The sequence below is a fragment of the Lepisma saccharinum genome, chromosome 6, assembly GCF_977018435.1.
Source record: "Lepisma saccharinum chromosome 6, izLepSacc3.1, whole genome shotgun sequence".
Classification (NCBI taxonomy): Eukaryota; Metazoa; Arthropoda; class Insecta; order Zygentoma; family Lepismatidae; genus Lepisma; species Lepisma saccharinum.
Window position 1 is genome coordinate 5247539 of NC_139234.1, and position 22151 is coordinate 5269689.

A 22151-nucleotide genomic window follows, 5' to 3' on the forward strand; every position below is an offset into this window, starting at 1 on the left:
CTAAATTCCCAGTTGCGCCGTTCGTGGGACACCCTGTATAATTTCACAGGAAAAATTACAAATCTTACAAATGTTCAATGTGTGTTCCACGGAAACTTCATGCACACTAGTGTATCTTTGGTTTCACAGCTCAAACTTACACAGCTGTTGTGGTTTTATGGGAGCTTGTGGGTACCCAGCCCCACTTGATTGGCAAGTGCAACATGTCTAAAAATCTTTTTAAAAAATTCCTTGTTATTAATATTAAGAGCGTTTATCTGTGATACTTACAATTTGAATATAAAAATATTAAAATCAGGAACATTATTTTAACTTACTTTGTACATTTAACTTTCATGGTCAAAATAAGGGACAGGTGTTCAAATCCAAATTAAGTGGATTTGAATCCCAGATTAAATATCTGAATATGATATACAAATCTCAAACACTGGACCAAATCCTGCATTTAATATCAAAATCACTAATCCTGGAACAACCAATATCCAAATACAAAATTCTGAATCTAATGTGCAAATTTTCAAAGAGTGGGATTCACTCATACCCAGTAGCAATACAACAAAATATTAGAATACCTCTGTAGCCACAGATCTCTACAGAATTAATAGCCACGGTTCCATTGCTCAATAACTAGCCACAAATAGACTCTACCTGTGTGGCTCCTCATATGGGAGGTGAGGCACGATGAATCCCGAAACTGTTTCCCACACCGGCTGCACATGAAGCTGAGCTCCTTCTTGTGGGTGAGGAGATGCCTGCTGTAGGCACTGGCATGGATGAATCCTCTTTTGCAATGTGGGCAGCTGGAGAAAGGAAATATATTGCACGTTTACAAGGTTAGTAGTAGTATTTCATAACAAAAGGAACCTAAATATAACTCTGAAAAAAAGAAGTAATTAGCATGGTATAAAATGGAGTCAGCATCAAGCACATTAGGTGCATTTGCAATTTCATCACTGAAGGCTTGGCCTTTGCATGTGTCCCATCATTCGTATAGAAAAGACTATCAGAAAGAGTGAAGAAAAGCAATGCAAAGTAAGAAAATACAAAAAATTACATAAACTGAACTAATTGTTGAGTGCGACTGATTGATTGAATTAAGTTATTTCATGTTGCTTTTCTGCCATTTTTTTGCTGATTGAGATGATGAGAACGATTGATGATATGATGAAGGGACACTGATGCCCATACCAAGATTCGAACCCAGGGCCCTTGGTGTTGTAGTTGTTGAGTCCTTTAATGTATATAACATACATAGGAACCTGAATTCTGAGGTGTTATTTTTCCTAAAATTTCCAACTTCCAAAAGATGTCATACTCAGCATTACAATAAGTTTTCAATCCATATTAACTACTACCCATTTGCATACTACTAGGGTGCAGCAGATATACTTACTCGTTCCCACTGATACTTTAGCAACAATTCAAAATAGCTCAGAGTATGTATACATTTGAATCCATAAGTTTTCATTGGAATTATACCATTTCAAACAGATATACATTTTCCCTTAAAATTATTCATACATTTACAAAAGGTAATGATTTAATCAAAAAATCAATTTCTACCCACACTGTTGTTGCAAAAGTAATGAAAATTTGTAAATTTTGTTATCAGTATCGACTCACCTCTACTCAGTACAAAGCCTGTAAATTTGTTTTTAAGACCACTTCATGTTCAGATAAGCTCATCAGGATTTGACCTACAGTTTGAAGTGGGATCCAAAGTATGGCGCAATGTGCCTCCACAGGGGATTGAAGCAGGGAGTCCTTCATTTCAACTGAACTATACTATCGGGGAGAGCCATTACAGAACTCAATTGATTGATTTGGTGTTTAAGTCCACTTTATGCCCATTAAGGCTAATCGAGACTGGACCTACAGTTTAAAGTGGGATGCGAACCACTGTGCCACCACTGGGTATTGAACCTGGGACCCCGTGATTACAAGGCAACAACGCAACCCACCATCGGGGAGGCTACAGAACTTGAGTAACAGAATTCTCAAATGAATCAACATACAAGTACTTAGGGCACCAAAGACTTGATATTTAATGTTTACTTAACATTCAGTTAGAAACATGTGACATTTTGTTTGTCCCTTCATTGTAAGATTAATGGTTATGAGAAAAGGACAGTTCGCTGACAGAAAAAATTAAATTAGATCCACTGTAAACCACGAAAAGGAAAAGAAAACTTGCATGTGATTAACTCTATGAAGTTAATGGTTCATTTTCCCACGCAGTTCTTGTTCGCGATCGATTTCGCCACCTTCGGTACCTTTGTCAGGCATGAACTTATTAGAGTTATTTACCTCTCTCTGCATAACTGCCAAATAGATCTCTCTAGATACAAAGTTGCATCTGTTAAAGAATTTGGGTCAATCAACAAAGGTACAGTAAAGACTATCCTATATCAAAAATTAGACAAAACTTCAAGAATATACAACTGCAAATTTACAATTTTAGAAAAATTATTCGCTGCACATGCATAAAAATGGTGAAATTTACAAGAAACTAAAAAAGGCAAAATTTGGATCATCTTGTGACTCTGCATGCATAAAAAATATGTTTAGCACATCACATCTACTTATACAAACTTTCTGGTGATGCCCGATGGCTTTCAGTGTTACCATTGAATAAGGCTACTTTTTGCCTCCTTGTCCATCAATATACCATCATGGCTCAACCCTTCACCCTCAGGTCTTTGAGAATATATGAATGTAACTCCTTCATGGGTATTTACCTCTCCAAACTCTGACCATCTGACTTCACTTATACCTAGGATGCTCAGACAATAGCTCTTCATGCAGGCCACTGCCTGCCGTAGTTTTCCACTCTCCCGCAGGGTTCTTACATTCCATATTCCAATTCTTGTTGTCCTTTTCAGGCCAAATGTCGTCGTCTTAGAATCAGTTCGGCTTCCTCTTGTTGATGTTTCTTTAATAGTGTGATTTAAAGTGTGCGGGTTATTGGCACACAGCACCCGATCTTGGTGATGGGGCTGCCACCTGAGCCTCCAAGCAGGCTAATTTTCTGTCGTCGTATTTTCCCCTAGTCTTTTAGGATCCCTCCTCCACAAGACAGTGGCTTTTTCTCATATTTATACTCGATGAGAATGAGTGCCTCTTCCGTCAGCTATGCCATTCAAAAGGTCTCCTCCTTCTCTCCCACAGTTGCCATTGAGGACATCACCGTAACCCTGGCAAGGGGCCCTTACAAGGTGCTATCACCCAGTGGCAGCTGGACCAAGGATTTTTAAAGAGGCGTTATTCCTCCTGGTTCCTGGTTCTTCCGCCTCCTTAGCCGTTGACATGACCATCCATCATCTTCCGCCATTGGGGCCGTTGACCAGTAGGTTGCTTCTTAGTCTGACTCTTTATCACTAGCCTGCCCAGCATGGAAGACCCTACCAGTAGCTATAGTACCGCTGGTATAGGCTAGTGGATCATCAGAGTACGCAAGCCCCAACACTTTCAGTGTTAACTCAACACATATTCTTATTATGCAAGATTACTTGCAATGAGCATGCAAAGCCCAAAAGTTTAATAATACATGTATTCCCATACAAATAGCCTAAAATAACAAACAGAAATACTCCAACTTCAGGAAACAATAAACACATCATTCTTCTCTGATATACCAAAACAACACAATTATAGTTCAAATCACAAACCCTGACACCTTCTGTAAACAAAACCACCTGCATGCAGAAAGAATTGCAAACTCAAAGAAGTAAAATAATCCACACGAAAATCCAGCGTTGTTACAGGATTCATTACATAAGGTAAAACAATGGCAAATTTGTAGTATGGAATACGTTGCCGCAAATGACGTCTCACTTTAAACCCAATGCTCTTTCGTTTTTTACTTATTGCTTCACCTTTATGGTTAACTCTTTGCACCAGTAATCATTTCCCATAAATTTGGCTTCTTTCTTTGAATATATTTTACTTGCATTTTTTAGACAAAATGATATAACATGGTAATGTATATTTCTAAGGTTTGATATAGATAGGAGTGTATTTGAAATTTGTTTGTAGATTTTATGTAAATTGTATCTTATTAGTTTTTCTTGTATGTACGCATTGCTTGCATGATAGAATTATTTTCCTGTAGTTTACGGTTATTACAAGCATAAGAAAACAGTTTTTTCTTTGTGACGTTTCAGGAGAACACACGCTAATGATGAAAGGAGCGTGTGTTCTCCTGAAACGTCACAAAGAAAAAACTGTTTTCTTATGCTTGTAATAACCGTAAACTACAGGAAAATAATTGTATCTTATGTAAATAAAATATATAATGGGCATAAACAGCCATATGCATTGCTGTAAGTCCAATAAATATATTGATGATGATGATCAAAACAAGACAAAAAGTTCGTAAATTTATTGCGGTTGGAAACTTTGACAAGCATCCTAATAACGATTTTTGTTCCGCCAAATATAGTGCACTTCGTAAAACAACTTGGTGACATGGCAAGGCAAGATAAGTGTGAACATTTTGTAGTAATATAACTTTCAATGAGCTTAGAGATTTGTGTACATAATGATATTTTATAACATTGGTTATTTTCTAAAAATAATCACGTGAACAGCAAGGAAGTAGTGCAACTTAGTAATATTGCCTGACTTAGCCTTAGAAAAATAACATGCCGAGTTCTATGCGTGAGTTAAAGTCTCCGTTTACTCCGAGCTTGTTTTCAAAACACCAGCAAGGACAGCCTTTGAAAAGGGGTGAGAAACAGATTCTACTCAATATTTACGTAACGTTCTGTCAGTAGTATCCTGAGAAACCAGTAAATGAAGTGGTTAAGTTGGTATCCCAGTGCAGTGGTGTGTCAGTCTGCAGTTTTAAGGGTTATGAAAGAGAGAATGACCGGGAGAGTAACAATGTATGCGGCTGCATATTCGTCTGATGTTTTGAGAACGGGTTCTCACATTCAGAGGCTCTTATATAAAATGAATAGGTGCGGCGAACTATGAGTGTAACAGCAGATGATTGCGGTCATGGATCAGCTGACGCGGAGTGATACATCGAATCGGTGAGACCGTTTGTTTACAGAAGGTCTCAGGGATGGTGATTTAGACCTTAGTAACGAACATAAATCATACATAACAATGCATAAATCACAATTAAAATGAGAAAATTGCTGTACTAAGAAACCTACCAATGGCCAACAAGGTCATTATCTTGTTCTATTTTTTTTAAATATACCCATGGTGAATTTTAGGTGAATCACTGTATTTATGTAAAGGAAATGAACTTACGTGTGTAAGATTTCATTGTTGTGTCTTGCTGTATGTTCCTTTAGAGTTTGATTGTTCTTAAATCCTTTGTTGCAAACTGAGCAGAGAAATGGTTTCTTGCCTGAAAATAAATTGAAAACAAAAAATGAACTTAATGAAATGCATTCAAAGGTGGCAACCGGGGTGCTTGATGCCCGATTCTACACTGCTCAAAATAATTAGGGGATCAGGCAAAAATAAGTACGGGATCACACCAGATATGTTGTCAGCGCCTGTATGAGCTACAATCAGCTGCTAAAGCCCCGTAAACTAAAGTTCCAGTGCCTTAAACATGACGTAACATTTGCACTGGTGATATCAAAGTTTAGAGGGGAAGAATATGTGCGTGCTGGAGTTGTATGCTAGTTGTCTCTGGTTAGCGATACAGTTCAGTTGGGGACAGCAAAGGTTCAGGTGAGAAAGGCAATGCCACACCAACGTGATTTACCGGAAGCTATGGCTTGGAGAGCCATAGGAAGAATTGAAGCTGGGCAGTCACAACGCCAGGTAGCACTCGCCATTGGAGTGTCGCAAAGTGTGATTTCCAGACTATGGAATCGTTTTGAAACAACAGGAAGTGTTCGCAGAAGACAAGGCCAAGGTCGTCAACAAGCAACAACATCGAGGGAGAACCATTATCTCTTAATCGCAGCCCGTCGGAACAGGGGGCAGAATGCAATGCTGCTGCAATGTGCCTGGCAAACAGCAACAGGATGCAGAGTGTAATCTCAAACTGTCCATAATCATTTTCATGAAGGTGGCCTCTATGCACGTACGCCAATGGCGTGTGTTCCATTAACGTTACAACACCGTATAGTCCGTAGAAACTGGGCGGAGGAACATCATGGTTGGGGACATGCCGAATGGAGGTCAGTTCTGTTCTCTGGTGAGTCGCAATTCAGTGTGGAACCTGACAGTCGACGTGTTCTCATCTGGAGGGAACGCGGAACACGAAACAACCCAGCTTTTGTGCACAAACGCTCTCGATATGGTGGTGGTGGACTGACGGTGTGGGCAGGAATCAGTATTGGTGGACATTCGAACCTGCACATCATCCGCGATGGCACCTTGACAGCTCAAAGGTATAGAGACGATATCCTCAGACCTTATGTCGTGCCTTATGCTGGTGCCATTGGTGATTCTTTACGTTTCATGGATGATAATACTCGTCCACACCGAGCTGGGTTGGTGGACGACATGCTGGACCAGGAGGGTATTGAGCGTCTGCCCTGACCAGCTTGCTCTCCCGACTAACTCAATCGAGCACATCTGGGATGCACTAGGCTGACAAGTTGCAGTTCGATCAGCACCTCCAACAACTTGTGCAGAGCTGGAAATTACCTTTCTGGCAGAGTGGCGACGTATCCCCCAACAGCTCATTGATTCCATGACACGCAGGTGTGCAGCAGTATTGGCCGTTAGGGGAGACCATACACCGTACTAGAGGAGAGTTGCTGTAGTGTTTGCGTCTGTTTTTGTGCCTTTTTTTTTTGTGATGTCCTACTGATGCTCTAATTGTCATATTTAGGGTGACCAGATGCATACATTAAAAAAAGAGGACAGACATGGTGAAAAAGGAGGACAAATCACAAAAAAAGAGGACACCACAAAAAATGCAAAGATATTTGTCATTAATCTTAATTTAATCACTATAAAAATCTTACCTACAGTTTGCTTACACATACTTATCAGATGATCTGATTTTTTCCAACAACTTTGGAGTTTTTAAAAGATAATCGTAGAAGTCAATACAAGAATATTCTTTGAAATTGTATCGAATCACGATAAGCCCCTTTACAGAATCTACACTCAACCTGTTCCTTTCATCTGTCCATGGTGTCGATATTAGTGAGAAAATTCTCTCCACATTTGCATCATGTCCAGGTATCGAAAAGAAATATTCTGCCATCTTTAGAAGTTCAGAATGGCAGTCAGAAGACTTGCTTGATTGGAAATACGTGGTCCATTTCTCATTACAGCTCATATTTTGTAATTCAGGATTACCACTAACAAGCTGCTTCAAGTTACAAAATTGGTCAAAACATTTAACATCGTCAACGTGAATTGCTTTGGACCCTAAGTATTTCATACATTCTTCAACATCACTGTATTTCAGATTTGTTAAATTCATCCACTTAAAAAACTCATCAAAACTTTGTGACCACTTTTGTACGTATTCAACACAAGACTCATACAGCAACATAGCATCCTTCGTGAATTGTTCTACCTCTTTAACAAACCCATCTTTTTCAGCACTTTCAATAATTTCTCTTACCTTTAAACAAAGAAAGCTACCTTCTAATCTATTCGTCAACACCTGACAAACATAACTAAGAATGTCTATAATCTCAAGCACAGAATTTTGCTCTTTTTCCAATTCTTGGATTTTAGAATGGAATCTGCCCATAATTGAATGTAAATGCAACAAATAAGCTTTACTTAACCTGTTTTCAAAGAACTGAATTAAAATTTTAGGTGGCTTAGGTTGTGACAAGAAATACGATTTTAATGCCGTGAACATTTCCAGCACTCTTTCAATGGCAGGGAAAAGTGACAACCACCTTGTTTTGGAATGGGACAGCAATTGCTTGTAATTAATATCAACAAACTCGCAGAAAGACTTTAGCCCCTCTGTTCTAACGGTATAAATTGAAAAATAATTGTACGTTTTCAAGATTATACACTCTATGTCTATTGATAAATTATCAGCTCCATGCTGTACAGCATTGTGTAAAATATGAGCTGGACAACCCACACCTAATAGATTCTCGTGTAGTGATTTCTTTAGGTTGCTGTAAATATTCTTCCCTTCTCTTCGATTGACTCCTCCAAAATTAGTATTTGTATTGTCCCCTGCAAAAGCTACACACTTATCTGACAAACCTAGATTTTCTAATGTTTCCTTAACGTAACTTGTTATGGTTTCAGCTTTCTCGTTTGGAGTTGTCTTTAGTTCGATTACTTTTGTTTTGATGCCACCCACTTTGTAATTGTAGTACTGTATTAGAATAGGAAACATTTTCATACACCCACGGTTACTTCCATCGGTTGATACTCCAAAACAAGAAATTCCCTTCAAACACTGAATAGTTACATCTAAGGAATGTGGAGCAATAACGTTATTTATAATACACTGAGTTTTTGTTCTTCCTGTCGATACTTTCTTTGCAATATCTGAATCGCTGTATATAACTTGATTTAATTTTGGTGTACAATCCGTAGATCTGTAGCTAAAATGGTGCCTAACTGTATGAAATGCTAGACCTCCCTCGGCAGCAAGTACACGATGAGCTAGCGCTGAAGTAGACTCTTGTTGAAGAAATATCTTTTCCAGTGGAGTTGATGAACTGGAACACTGAAGGCTTTTCTTGTGTTTATGGGATGCAATATGATGTTCCAAATCTTGACTACCTGTAACAAAATATTTTAATATTAGGGCTCGGAAGTTGATGACCTAAAAAATGTAAAAAAAAAGACCACCCCTTAACAATGAAAGCTTGATTTTTCACAAATTACAAGAGTAGTTGAATAATTTGATAAAATCAGTTTCATGGTTTAAACTATGAAAGCAAAGGGAAAAAAAGCAGTTAAGTGCTAATGTAATTTTCTATAATTTTACTTCAAGGTTATTTTAAATACTCCACAAGTCATTCACCTCCATTCAGAATGGGCCTTGCATGACGGTAGTCAGTCAGAACCTGAAAATACCGTTTTGCTTCGTGAGCAATTGTGCTGATCACAGACCACTTAATTTCGGTTATTTTGCAATTTGTACGCGTGACCGCCAAATTTTAACTGCAGATTCGTGATTAGGAGAGCAAAAGTAGTGAGTATGTCGAATTTGAAACAAATTGGAGAAACTCCCGGTATTGTAAAATTGCTTCACAATCATGGCCTAAAAATAATAGTGCCCTCTTGAATTGACCATATTTATGATTAATGGCATACTTGCTAATAAGATGACCATGTGTGGTAATTTGGTTCTAGTTAGATATAGCGAAAACACATTTAACTCGTTTATTTTCAAATTAATTTCATTTGTACTTACCTCATATGCATAGTGAAACATTTTTCAACTTGGGATTACTTTTTTTTCAAATCTTGATTCACGCTGTCTATCGTCAGCTGATATGCAGTGTTACCAAACTTATGAACCGATAATTGCCGCACAAACTATTCACAAAGGTTTTTTAAGCGAAAATTGATCCACAAACCATTCACGGAAGGTTAGGTTAGGCAAACATAGAAAATTGAATTGAAAAAAAAAAAAAAAAAAAAAAACCTCGCACGTTATCTTGTAAAACTACTGTGTGGTTGCTACACTAACACTTATTAACTGAAAAATGATGGTTTTTAGGCTAAAATTGATCCACAAACCATTCACGGAAGGTTAGGTTAGGTTCAGTTAGGTTAGGCAAACAGAAAATTAAATTGAAAAAAAAAAACGCTCACACGTCATCTTGTAAAACTACCGCGTGGTTGCTACACTGACAGGGGGTTACATAATCGAAGGCACAGAACATTTGATTCACGTATTCCACGGTAATGGTGGCACAAGCTATCGTGCAACGGAGATACATGAATGTCGAAAATTACATTATTTACCGGCCGAATAAATTGCAGGAATGGAAAAAACACTATTCCCAGCTTCCAAAAGTGCACAGGAACTCAATTCCATAAGTACTTTCCCGTCTTTTCTCCTGTAAATTTCAAGAAATGTATTTTCGCTATATCTAACTGTTACCGGTAATTTATGTAAGGTATGCTAGCAAATGCATTTAAAATTCTTGAAACAACTGGGAGAAAAAAATGATACTAAAAATGCAACAAAAACAGGAATAATACTGCAAAAATGGACTAAAAACCAAAAGGGCAGAAAATGCAAAATAAAAACAATATTTTCTGGTTCTGACTGAAGTGAAACAGACTAGTTTCATGTTTAGTATTCTCTTCAACGCCCAGAAAAAAGATGATTTGTCAATTCCCTGACCCTATTTATGATAGCTACTCAATGAAGTACTATGTAATGAATAGTGTTATGATTAATAATAATTGCAATTTCGTTCCATCACTATTTTTTTAGCATTAAAAGTGGCATTCGATCGATTTCGATGCTTTTTGCAATATGAAATGTGTCTCAGTGTATGAAAACAACAAACAACAGATATAGGCTATTTCATCCTAAAGTACTTCCACCATTTATTCTTAAAATTTGGCTGTATGCACACACTATAGAAAAAAAAACCCAAAAAAACCTTGCAAATGATTTATCACACCTAACACTCCAAACCCAACAATCTACAATTATAAACACTACTAAATCTCAAACAATCTAAAATTGTAAACACTACTAAATCTAGCCCTTGTAACGATAATTTTAAATTTTGGTTTCGTTTTCAGTACGTCGTGTTTAATTTGCTTTATTTGGCATGAGTTTACAATACCGGACCACTCTCCAATTTCTATAAAATTTCGCCTACTTACTAATTTCGGTGTCCTGATGACGTATCTGTAGTTCATATTTGGCGGTCACTTGTTAAAATTGTACATTTACGTGTACAACTTGTAAAATAACCTTGCGATTTACCACGGTGATTGTCCATACACAGCAATTCGGAACCATCTTTCTTTCGCAATTAATAAGCTAATGGTCTTCCTTTACGCACAACAATCTTGTTGACGACAGACGAGGAATGCCTACGAGGTTAGGTTAGGCCTGTTAGGTTAGGTTCCATTAGCATAAATACAAAGAAAAATTAATATTTTAGCTAAGAGAACTATACCTTATCTTGCCTGTTGATTTCTTCATGTTGGGAAAATGGCGTCTTCCGTGGAGCTATTGTTCTTATGGTAGGGTTACGTTACGTTAAGAAAACATAGTTTATTTCATTTTTTTCTCGATTTCCATACTTGACCGCCAATTATTACATGCAGATTCGTGATTAGGAGTTCACAATTAGTGAGTAGGCGAAATTTCATAGAAATTGGAGAGTGGTCCGGTATTGTAAACTCGTTCCCTTTATTTGATAATACATTTTAATGTAATGAATGGTTGCAATGTTGGAAACATGACTATTACTTTCCATATGCAAACATGTGTTCTTACTACGTATTTATCGACTTGAATTATTACATGTACCTACCTTTGTTTGCTACTGAGACGTAAGTTCCAGCAGTGCATATCTTACATTCAGCTTCATATTTGTTTCTTCCTTCCTTAAAAGCAGGATATTTTCTTCCGAGATCGTTAGTGAATTTACACTTTCGCTTCGGCATTTCATGAAAAGAAAATTCTCACCACATTTTTCTGTATCGCTCGTATGACCCACGTGTATCACAGATAAAACTTGCGGCGAATGAAAAACTGCACTCGTAAACAAGGTTAATGCACAGACTAAATGCACACAAGCTATATGCGCACAGATTAGAAATAGGCTATATACGTTTCCGCTTGCATCTGGGACGCATCCAGTATCTACGCGTTCAGCGGGCAAAGCAACGAGGAGTTGGAATCTGATGACTGATTCGTGTAAAGTGTTCGTGGTTCGGATCGCAGATGATGATCAGTGAGCATTGCTCGAATACTTAACACGCCAAGTGAGGTTTTTGGACGTAAAATAACAAGTGGTGATCGTTATGCGTGGAACAATTTCATGAGCAGTATATTGACAATGGTCCAAAAAGGAGGACATTTTCCGATTTTTCAGAAATCCGCCCGGACGCCGGACAGACACCGAAAAAGGAGGACATGTCCGGATAAAAGAGGACGTCTGGTCACCCTAGTCATATTGCGCCACATGTCATTAATGTCATTAACATCAGGTATCATGACAGCATATCTTGCTGTAACTAATCTCAGAATGTAATAAAGGATCTGGTATTAGTATGCCTACATGAGTTTTGATATCTGGTCTGATCTACTTATTTTTGCCTGATCCCCTAATTATTTTGAGCAGTGTATATGTCTTCACACAAAAATTAAAAACTGACTACGTTTGTATGTCTGATGAGTGGTAAATGTCTACCTGTGAGTGATATTTTTAAAGTGGTGCAAAATGAGGAAATTATCAATAAGTTCACTGCAACAACTTTGCAACGTCAGAAGTTATTATAACTTATGTAAAATGTTATTTCTATCAATGTCAAAGTAATATACAATATACATGTAAATATCTATATTGTAAACAACACCTAAAGTAAACATATATTGCTTAAATATGTCTGTATTATATTGTTCAGCAAATTTTGTCTGACCAAAATAATTTGAGTAAATAATTTGGCAAAAATGGGGAGGGGGATGTTCTACCTTTTTGTGGGGGAGTGCATCTTAGGCCTTGCAAGGGGAGCACCCCTGGATGGCAAAACAATAACAAATCCTCAACAACTTTGATTTCTCTTCATGACTTTGGTTGTATGTCCTCAAATACTACTGCTCAACAAATTACACTAGAATTACAATAATTAATCAAAGAACACAGAATGCGACAAAATTTGTTAATTATAATAATTATGTGTAAATACATGCTGAATTAAAATGATTTATTCAATGAAAGTTCAATATGCATAGTTTCATCTTCCTACTTTTACTTGTAAATCTATCTGAAGGCATAATGCATTTAGTTTTATTTGGTAAAAATACCTTCAAAACCATGCACAAGTTTCAAATTGGTAAAAAATAATTAGACAATTTGACCTGGTTTACTACAATTCTCATTTATTGTGTACATTTATTAGAATAATTTCTTCTTCAATTTTTTGGCAATTTATACAGGGTGAACAGAAACTATATGGACAAACTTCAGGAGGTGATTCCTGACAGGAAAAAAAAAAATTTCATATTAACATATGTCCAGAAATGCATATTTGCCAAGGTAGATGGCACTGAACGACGACATCATCTTCTCATAACAACACTCACAGTGTGCTTTTTTGTGTTGTAGATTGTATGATTAGAGCTACATCGAAGCACCATGGTCCGTTATTCATACCAGGAACAAGCTGAGATTGTTTTTGTATGTGGCCAAATAGATGGAAACGGTCGAGAGGCCGCACGGATTTATCAAGCCATGTACCCGGACAAACAGCACCACTGGGGCCTTTCATGCATGCAAACATGGAGGGCAGCTGCGGCATGTGCATACACCAGATCTGGAGGAACATGTGCTACACGGTATTGAGAACAACCCCAGTACAAGTGGCCCGCCAGCATGGCGTAAGCCAAGCGACGGTGTTGTGTACATGAAAACCACTACTATCCCTATCACCTGTAACGTGTGCAGGGATTGTCACCAGCAGATTTTCCTCCAAGGGAACGGTTTTGTCGCTGGTTTTTCCAATATGCCACCAACATATTGGGTTTTCTGTCGTCCTCTTCACCGATGAAGCGACCTTTGATAGAGATGGCATCGTCAACCTACACAATCGTCATCTGTGGGCTACAGCCAATCCTAGAGGAATGGTTGAATCGTCTCATCAGCATCGGTTCAGCATCAATGTTTGTACAGGGAATATTGGCGACCACCAACTTGGACCATTTGTTCTCCCACAATGCCTTAACGGACAGATGTATCTGGAATTCCTGCAGAACACTCTGCCTCCTTTGCTTCAGAATGTGCCTTTGGCAATACAACAGGTAATGTGGCTGATTCATGATGAAGCGCCAGCCGACTTTCACATTATTCTTTGACAACACCTCAACAACATTTTCCCCAGAAAATCAGGGAATCCCCAGATCGGACGAGGAGGCCTTGTACATGGCCCGCTCGATCACTGGACCTAAACCCCCTTGTTTTTTTTCTTGTGGGGGCATGTGAAAAGTGTTGTGTATGCTGAGCCAGTTTCTGATGTGCAGACCCTTGAAGAGCGTTTCCATGTAGCCTGTGACTCTATTTGGGTACAGGCTGGAACATTCGAATGAGTGAGGCAATCCATGATGTGATGTGTGGACGCTTGCATTGCATCCCATGGAGGCCACTTTGAACACCTGTTGTAACATGGATGAAAGTCATGCCATGTAATGTGTACCGGTACTAATTGCTTTATTGCAGGCTCACCGTCGATTTCCAGACATATGTTGATATGAACTTTTTTGTTCCTTTACCTGCCAGGAATCACCACCTGAAGTTTGTCCCTATAGTTTCTGTTCACCCTGTATACACAGTGCCTTTTACTGCCTTCCTTGGAGCGGCGGCTATTACACCGGGCAGCGAGAGTGTGCGTCTGCCGGCAAACTGGATGCTACATCCGCGAAAATGGAAACGCTGGCTATGTAATGAAATAAGCTCGTACAATTACATTGACAGTTACAATTAAAATTAACACGTACCTTGTTACAAGAGGTGTTGGAGATGATGAATCCTGCTTTCACACATATATAGCATTTTTTAAGGAAATTCTCACTAACATGTATTAGTTCCCATTCCAAAATTGCTTCAATTTCTCTCCTGATATTTTCTTTCAATTCTTCTAATGTATGGCTTCAGTTTGGGAGCTCGCCACACAGACGTCATGCATGTTTCTTGTGCAAGGCGCCGGAGAGATTTTTTAAAAGTGTGCACGAATATCATTTAGTTTCTCCCCAGTAAGCACACACCCTTTCACCCTTCACCTCTTATCAAGAACAGACCCTGTTTCAATAAGTTTGGTCATAAGTTCTCGAACATTGTCTCTGTGTGGAACAGGAACATCTGGGAATTCAGCTGCCAAATGCCTTCTGACTTCCCTACAAGAATTCATAATGATGTAAGGGTCGCACATAAAAATCCCTTGTTTTAAATTGTATGGGATAGAGTGGCATTATTAGGACATCAGAAAAACACCAGTAATACGTAAACTAAAACAAAACAATCTAAAACACTTGTTAACCCCTTAACACTTCACAAATACGTGCAAACAAGACACCAGCTATCTGCATACTGAAGCACTGACGCGTCCAGTGCCAAGTTCAGCGTACAGTTGTGGGTTCTAAATGGCAGCAAATGCCCTCCCACCGTCCGACGTGTTAGCCACCACATCAAGGAAGACTCAATAGTGAAAGGCACTGTGTGTGTATATATATATATATATATAGGACCATGATAAAATTCAAGTTTAATTCCCGGTTTTCAAGGTGAAATTTTCAAAAATTCGAGGGTACATGCACAAGTTTTCTCCATATGAACCTTACGTTTTACCGCCTCCCCCTCCCCCAACACAGAAATATAATAACAATGTAAAGGGTCTGTGCGATTGCAACGTATCTAAAAATTCTAATTCAATTCAACTGAACGGTATATATATTTAATATAAGCTGCGGAGTTTACATTTTCCATTTCACATACTCAGAAATACATCTACAAACGCAACTCACAGATGTTACAGGATACAGTAATCTACGAAAAATTGTTAATTGTATAACAATAATAAATATACCTAGTCAACTTCAAGATATCTTGCAATAATCTTCCATATGTCAGATAGATATTTCTGGAAAGGATACTAACTAAGGAAACGGACTGAGAGAAATCTTAATTATTTTCGACGCAGCTTTCTTTTCTTTTCCTTCCTCAATAAAAATAAAAGCCAGACTGTGAAAAGCTTGCCTCCGGGCATTCAAAAATAAGTATAAATTCAATTAGATTTTGATTAATAAAAGTTGCAATTTTTCACATCTATGGAGAAAAATTTAATCAGAATTCACACATTATTCCCGAAATTAGATACCCATGGTAAAACAAGTAACATGGGAGAACATACCACTGATAAACACTGCAAATTTTGAACCAAATACATCATTTTTTTTTTTTGTGTTTGACGTCCACGATAATGTTTTATTTATGTATCATTTTGGTTTTATAAGTCTTTGGTTTCATTTTGATAATATGGACGACTGATGGAGATTGAGAAACACACACTCAGATAGGCTAATCGGGACTAGTAAAGCCACCCCTGCACACTGCAACATGTCGTAAAAGCATGTGGGGAGATGCCCCTTCCCCACCAGGTTGCTCCCAAGTACCCTCCTATTAGAGACTGGGTGAACCCCAGAGCCACATACAGGGATACTGCTTGAAAAATTTCCACCTGAAGTCACCCACTCTGGTCTCCAGCAGAGCAACCACATGACCAAAGCCACCATGTTTCCAATCAGGACTGGACCTACAGTTGGAATATGACCCCATATGTGCCTCCACTGAGGTTGAAATCCAGGAGCCCTTGATTACAAGGTGACAGCACTTACCACTGAAGACCCATTGTGCAATTCATGGATCAACATTTTGCATAGATAGCACATGTTCTTTGGTCGTTTGGACAAGATTATAATTTGATTTTAAAAAGCAACATACCAGCGTGGTCATTCAAATGCTGCAGTAATGTATCTTTACTTCTGAAGTTTTGAGGACATTTTGAGCATCTGTATGGCCGGTTGTGGACCTTTGCAGGAGATCCACACTTCTTAACACTGTTCAACGGCTTCACACACATCTGAAAGTTAAAAGCAAAACACACAAATCAACCAGTGTTAGAAATTGCATGGTGAAATATGAAAGTGCCCCTGAGAAATGTAAATTCCAGTGGTTCAACTGCCGGATGCTGAGCTCTTCGTTATAAAGGGTGGCGCAAAAGTCATCATCCTATTTGAACTGGCCTTTATTTTGACATCTTGTTGTCAGTTAAATAGAAGATACTCACGAAATTTATTGTGTGCGAAAATGAATAAGTTTACCCCAACAAGAACGTGGAAAATTTGTGACAATTTTGCGTGACACTTTTCCAGGCAGAGTAATACCCTGTTTTGGCAATTTGCCATGGCCGGCCAGGTCCCCCGATTTGACCGCTCCAGATTTTTTTTCATTTTGGGATATTTGAAGTCATTGGTTTATGTGAATAAGACAGAGACGTTACAGCAACTAAGGGACAATATTCAGCATGAAATTGAAAACATTTCCCTGCATATTTCCAAAGCCATGGAAAACGCAATAAAAAGAGCTCAAATTTGTATCAATTTGAATGGTGTTCATTTATTGGATTTTATCTTTAAAAAGTGTGGACATAAAAGTTACAAGTATCAATAAAAGTTTAACACAAAAAAACCTACTTTGTATAATTTAAAACCAAAGCTATAGGCTAAGAAAATCAGGTGATGACTTTTGCGCCACCTTCTACATGTTCCTGTTCCGCATGGCAGTGTGCACTAAAGAGGAAAAATGAATATTTACTGTGAACCGAGTTCCAATTGTTTAATTGTGAGTTTATCATGGCGCATACACATTTTTTGCATGATTAGATATCTAACTATGTCTTAACACACACACTTTGGAGTGATTACTTTTTGTGCATTTTCTGGAGAAAATGTTATGTTCCTGTATGATTCCTTGTTTCCGAACAGCCATTCATTCACCATCATCTTCAATATAGACTGTTGCTGCCATCCACTTCACATGTGTGGGGTGCAAAAGGATATCTCATCGCTAAAGGCTGTTGGTTAAGTTAGGTAGGCCAGGTTTAGGGCTCTTAGCATTAAAATAATGTCCCTAAATGCTTTAAACACTTGATCATTTAATATCTTGTCTAGAGCACAAAACCTCCTTCGAGCCTCGCATCGAAGCATATAAGACACATTTCTGAGGAAAAATCTTTTTTATCACTGAATTTATAATTAATTTACAGTATTTTAAATATAAAGTAACATGTAGGTTTATTCTCAACAAATAACTTACCTAATCTAACTAGGAAAGAATAAATTTTAATCTTCTTCGTCACACACCACAAGGAAAATGTCTAACTTAGAACAGAGAAAATTTCCAGAAATGATTGTAATAAAAACTGAGTATCGGCACATAAGATGCAACCTATTTTTCAGACCTATTTTGAAAGGAAAAAACTGTCTCTTATATGCCGGCAAATACGGTAATTCTTAGCAAAACATTTTAACTGTGCTAATTAGTTTCTCTAAGCCTGTAACTTAATCCCACAATCGTTTCCAGTATAAAGCACTTCCTAATACTAAGAAGGAAAACTTGTGAACAATTTTACATTTGGAACGGATGGCCTTACTCTATCTTTGTTGAAGAATGATATTGTCATCCTATATTTTCCATATACTGGTACATTACCTAGAATACAGGGTGGTCCAAAAGTGTGGAAACACCTGAATAAAAATTGAATGGCATGATATTTCCAAAAACTCACATTGCAGGTTTGTAATAGGGGTGGGGGAAAATGACGGCCGCCATCTTGAATGCAACTTTAAAAGTTCAAATGGAAACCATGTCGTGTAATACCTCATTTCAATAGGAAATTTTCTCACGAGTTCAACTGTGTGCATAATTTTGCTCTAGCACCAACAGGGACGAAGTTATTAACATTTTTATGCTTGCCTTATTGTTGCAGGTGACGTAACACAGCATGGGTCTCACGCAGGCAGAACGCATTGAGATCGTGTTGATCTCAGGTGAACGAAGCACGAGGGTGATTTCAGACGATTATAACCACCGTCGCCCAGATAGGGTCCCCATCCATTATGGTACCGTCAGTAAAGTGCTTGCAAAATTTCGTGAAACCGGGACTGTGGCTGACAAACAAAATCCACGATGGAGCCCCTCCTCATTACGGAAATTGTGTTCGTAATTAACACGTTCCACAGTTAAAGCCAGTCTTGATACTCATTCGTGCAAAACCCTGCGTAAAGTGTCTGCAGTAATGCTGGAACATGCGTCAATTATGCGTTGCTTAAGGTGAACAATATCTCGAATTTTCTCGGAGTAAACGATGGCCTTGACATGTTCCCACAGGTAGAAATCCAGCAGAGTGAGGTCTGGGGAACATGGTGGCCACTCCACAGCATCTCGTCGTCCAATCCAAGTGTTGGGGAAACTGCACATCCAGGTACTGACAAACACAATTTCCAAATGAGGAGTGGCGCCATCGTGATTTTGGTTTGTCAGCCACAGTCCCGGTTTCACGAAATTTTGCATGCACTTTACTGACGGTATCATATTATAAATCTGCAATGTGAGTTTTTGGAAATATCATGCCATTCAATTTTTATTCAGGTGTTTCCACACTTTTGGACCACCCTGTACAGACTATGGTTACTGCCTAGATATATATATTCACTTAAATTATATAATTTCAATTAAATTTACAAATTATGTTTGTGTGTGTGTGTGTACTTTGTGTAAAGATATCATTCCATGGTGCTTGTGATTCTCTGTGGAAAGTTTTACACTGATTATGAAGATTGTGTTTATTTTGAACATTTTCTGTTGTCCTTAGCTCATGGAGATGTGTTGCAGCAAAGTAATGTATGGTTTTATGTGATATAATTTATGATGTCATAATATGAAAGCTGGTGGTAGTTTAATTTAAGTCTCTGTTTGGTTAGGAGTGTTAACTTTAAAGCTGACAGTATTTACACACTTGGGATCGAATGTAGAATATAGAGAATATCTCCAATTTCGTTAATATTTGGTATACTAACTAAATTGGGCCTTCTAATCACGAATCTGTTGTTAAAATGCATGGGTCACGTCTGGAAATCGTGAAAAAAGCTGGTGTAAATTGAGAATTTTTTTTTTAAAGATGTATCGCGTTGTTTTATGAACAAAATTTTAACTAAGCTTGCCTAACCTAACCTAACCTTACTGGAAATTGTTCGTGGGGCTATCCGTGAATGGTTTGTGCGGCTACCCATTCATAATGTACTGATCAGAAGGCCAAAATTAGTTAATCTACCAAATATTAACGAAATTCAAGATACTTTCTTACCTAACCTTACCGGAAAAAGTTTCATGGGGATATCAGTTAAATCTTTTCCCAATGAGCAGATATTGTAACAAAATATAAGTTTTGTAGCACTAGCTTCCTCACTGGACAACAGGCCATTTTTGTAGAAGAATGCTCGAACACCGTTGCCAAACCTACCTCTAATCAAAGTCCGCATTCCACATGCTCTTCTACCTCGTCCTTCTCACTGTCCCAGCAACAACTAATGCTCTTCAAGTAACGAAGCAACAGTGTGGCAACACTGTAGACAGCTGAACGTCACTTGTTCATATCATCGAACATGGTCGTTATGTTTATGTATGGAGAATGATTGCAGTAATGAAGAACATAATTTTGCAACATATATAGACGCAAGTGTGCAATTTTTACACGTGACCCCCTAATCTTAACTCCAGATACGTTACCAGGACTGCATTGGAGACATTCTCTATATTGTGCATTCATACCCACATTTGTGTATGTGTGTGTGTGTTCAGACAGCAATATTATTTTTTTCAAATGGTGAAATTGTAGGAATGCTGGAGCAAATTTACAATACTGGAAGTATCTTCAATTGCTTTCAAATTCGGCATACTCATTAATTTTGGCCTCGTAATCACGAATCTGCAGTTAAAATTTGGCGGTTTCGTCTCTAGAAATTGCCATATAAGTCGAAAAAAGTGGGTCCATGAACGGAGTAAACACCCTTGATTTATGAAGAAAACAACTATTTCTTGTAATGATTAGCGTTTCAAACCTCGTGTTTGTCTCAAGTTCATTTTGTTTTATTGCGATTTCATCATGCTACGAATGCAATTTTTAAATGGTTCGATTTCGACGTATGTCTGTTAACATATACTGCAGAGTTTCAGCGATTACTTAAGATTTTGATCAATATATGCTTTCGTGGTTAGGTTAGGCAAGTTAGGTTTGGTTGTCTTGGCATTAAAATAAAGTCCCTAAATGCATTCTACTAAGGTTTGGATTTACTTCTACATTCATTCCCACCCTTCTACGATATTTACTGTCGCTTGTCGACGAAGAATATCTTGCCCATGGGAAGTCCGCATGCTTGCGTAAGGTAATTTTTAAGTTGTTTTTTTCAACATAAATAACTTTTCTTTCAAGTCCAAACAGTGTTAATTATTTTAAGGAAGGTTCAAATTTCGTGTGACAATGAATTCCAAAATTCTACGATAATTAGTCTTTGTGCAAGGGGTAATTTTAACAATGCTTGCCTAACCTAACCTAAACTTACCGTGAATGGTTCGTGGGGCAAACATATTTTCCACCTTTATGCAATTGCCATTTTCTCACCTGCAACGCCAAGGGTCCCGGGTTCGAAACCCGCTCGGGCTTGGTTGTTTGTGAATGTCCATTTATCACTTTCATAATTACATCACTCATTCCCATCTTCGCAAATTAGCCAAGAGGCACAAAACGCAAAGTAAAATAAACTAAATCAAATCAAAATTAAATCTCACATGCAAATCAACACTCCATGCAACGGGTTTCACTTATTGCACAACGCTGTGTTACAACTACGTCAGAACACAAGGTAGCAAGACTGTTGTGCCAAAAGGAAGACGTCTACATATCAGAAAACATGGTTTCCACGTTAGTGTATGGAGAATCATTGCGGTAATTGACATTATTTTGCCATTTCTAGACATGACCGCCAATTTCTAACTGCAGATTCGTGATTACAAGGCCAAAATTAGTGAGTATGCCGAATTTGAAAGCAATTAGAGATACGTCCGGTATTGTAAAATTCATACGGTAACAGTTTACTATCCTTCGGACACCTATAACTTCTTAGTTTCATCAATTTTTGACATTTGTATTTACGTATCTGCTTCACGGAACATTCCGTAAATGGTTTTTGGGGCTATCCATCCTGGAATCAGTGGGAAATTTAAACTAAAAAAATATTTTCCTTGGAAAGTTTTGAGTCCAAATTTCCCACCGATTCCGGGCTCGGCTCCTCGGCTTTCTCTGTAAAGTCCCTGTTAAAGGCATGTTAGAAATTGGCCGGAGTCACCTGCCCCCAAATGAGCCCCAAACTTTTAAATTTGAAGAAATCCGTTTCCAGAATATAGAAAACTTACCTGAATTTCACACAAAAC

The 22151-nt window shown here is 38.1% G+C and overlaps 1 protein-coding gene across 3 annotated transcripts in view; it reads right to left on the minus strand.

Annotated features, from left to right (window-relative positions):
• Positions 1-22151, minus strand: part of LOC145988518 (uncharacterized) — a 28458-nt gene that overhangs the window by 5266 nt on the left and 1041 nt on the right. For all 3 annotated transcript variants that reach the window (XM_083123409.1, XM_083123408.1, XM_083123407.1), the window contains 3 exons: positions 16605-16743; positions 5263-5362; positions 649-800 (listed from right to left, as the gene is read on the minus strand). In XM_083123409.1, coding sequence (XP_082979535.1) covers positions 649-800; positions 5263-5362; positions 16605-16743 — 391 coding nt within the window. The remainder of the gene's footprint in view (positions 1-648; positions 801-5262; positions 5363-16604; positions 16744-22151) is intronic.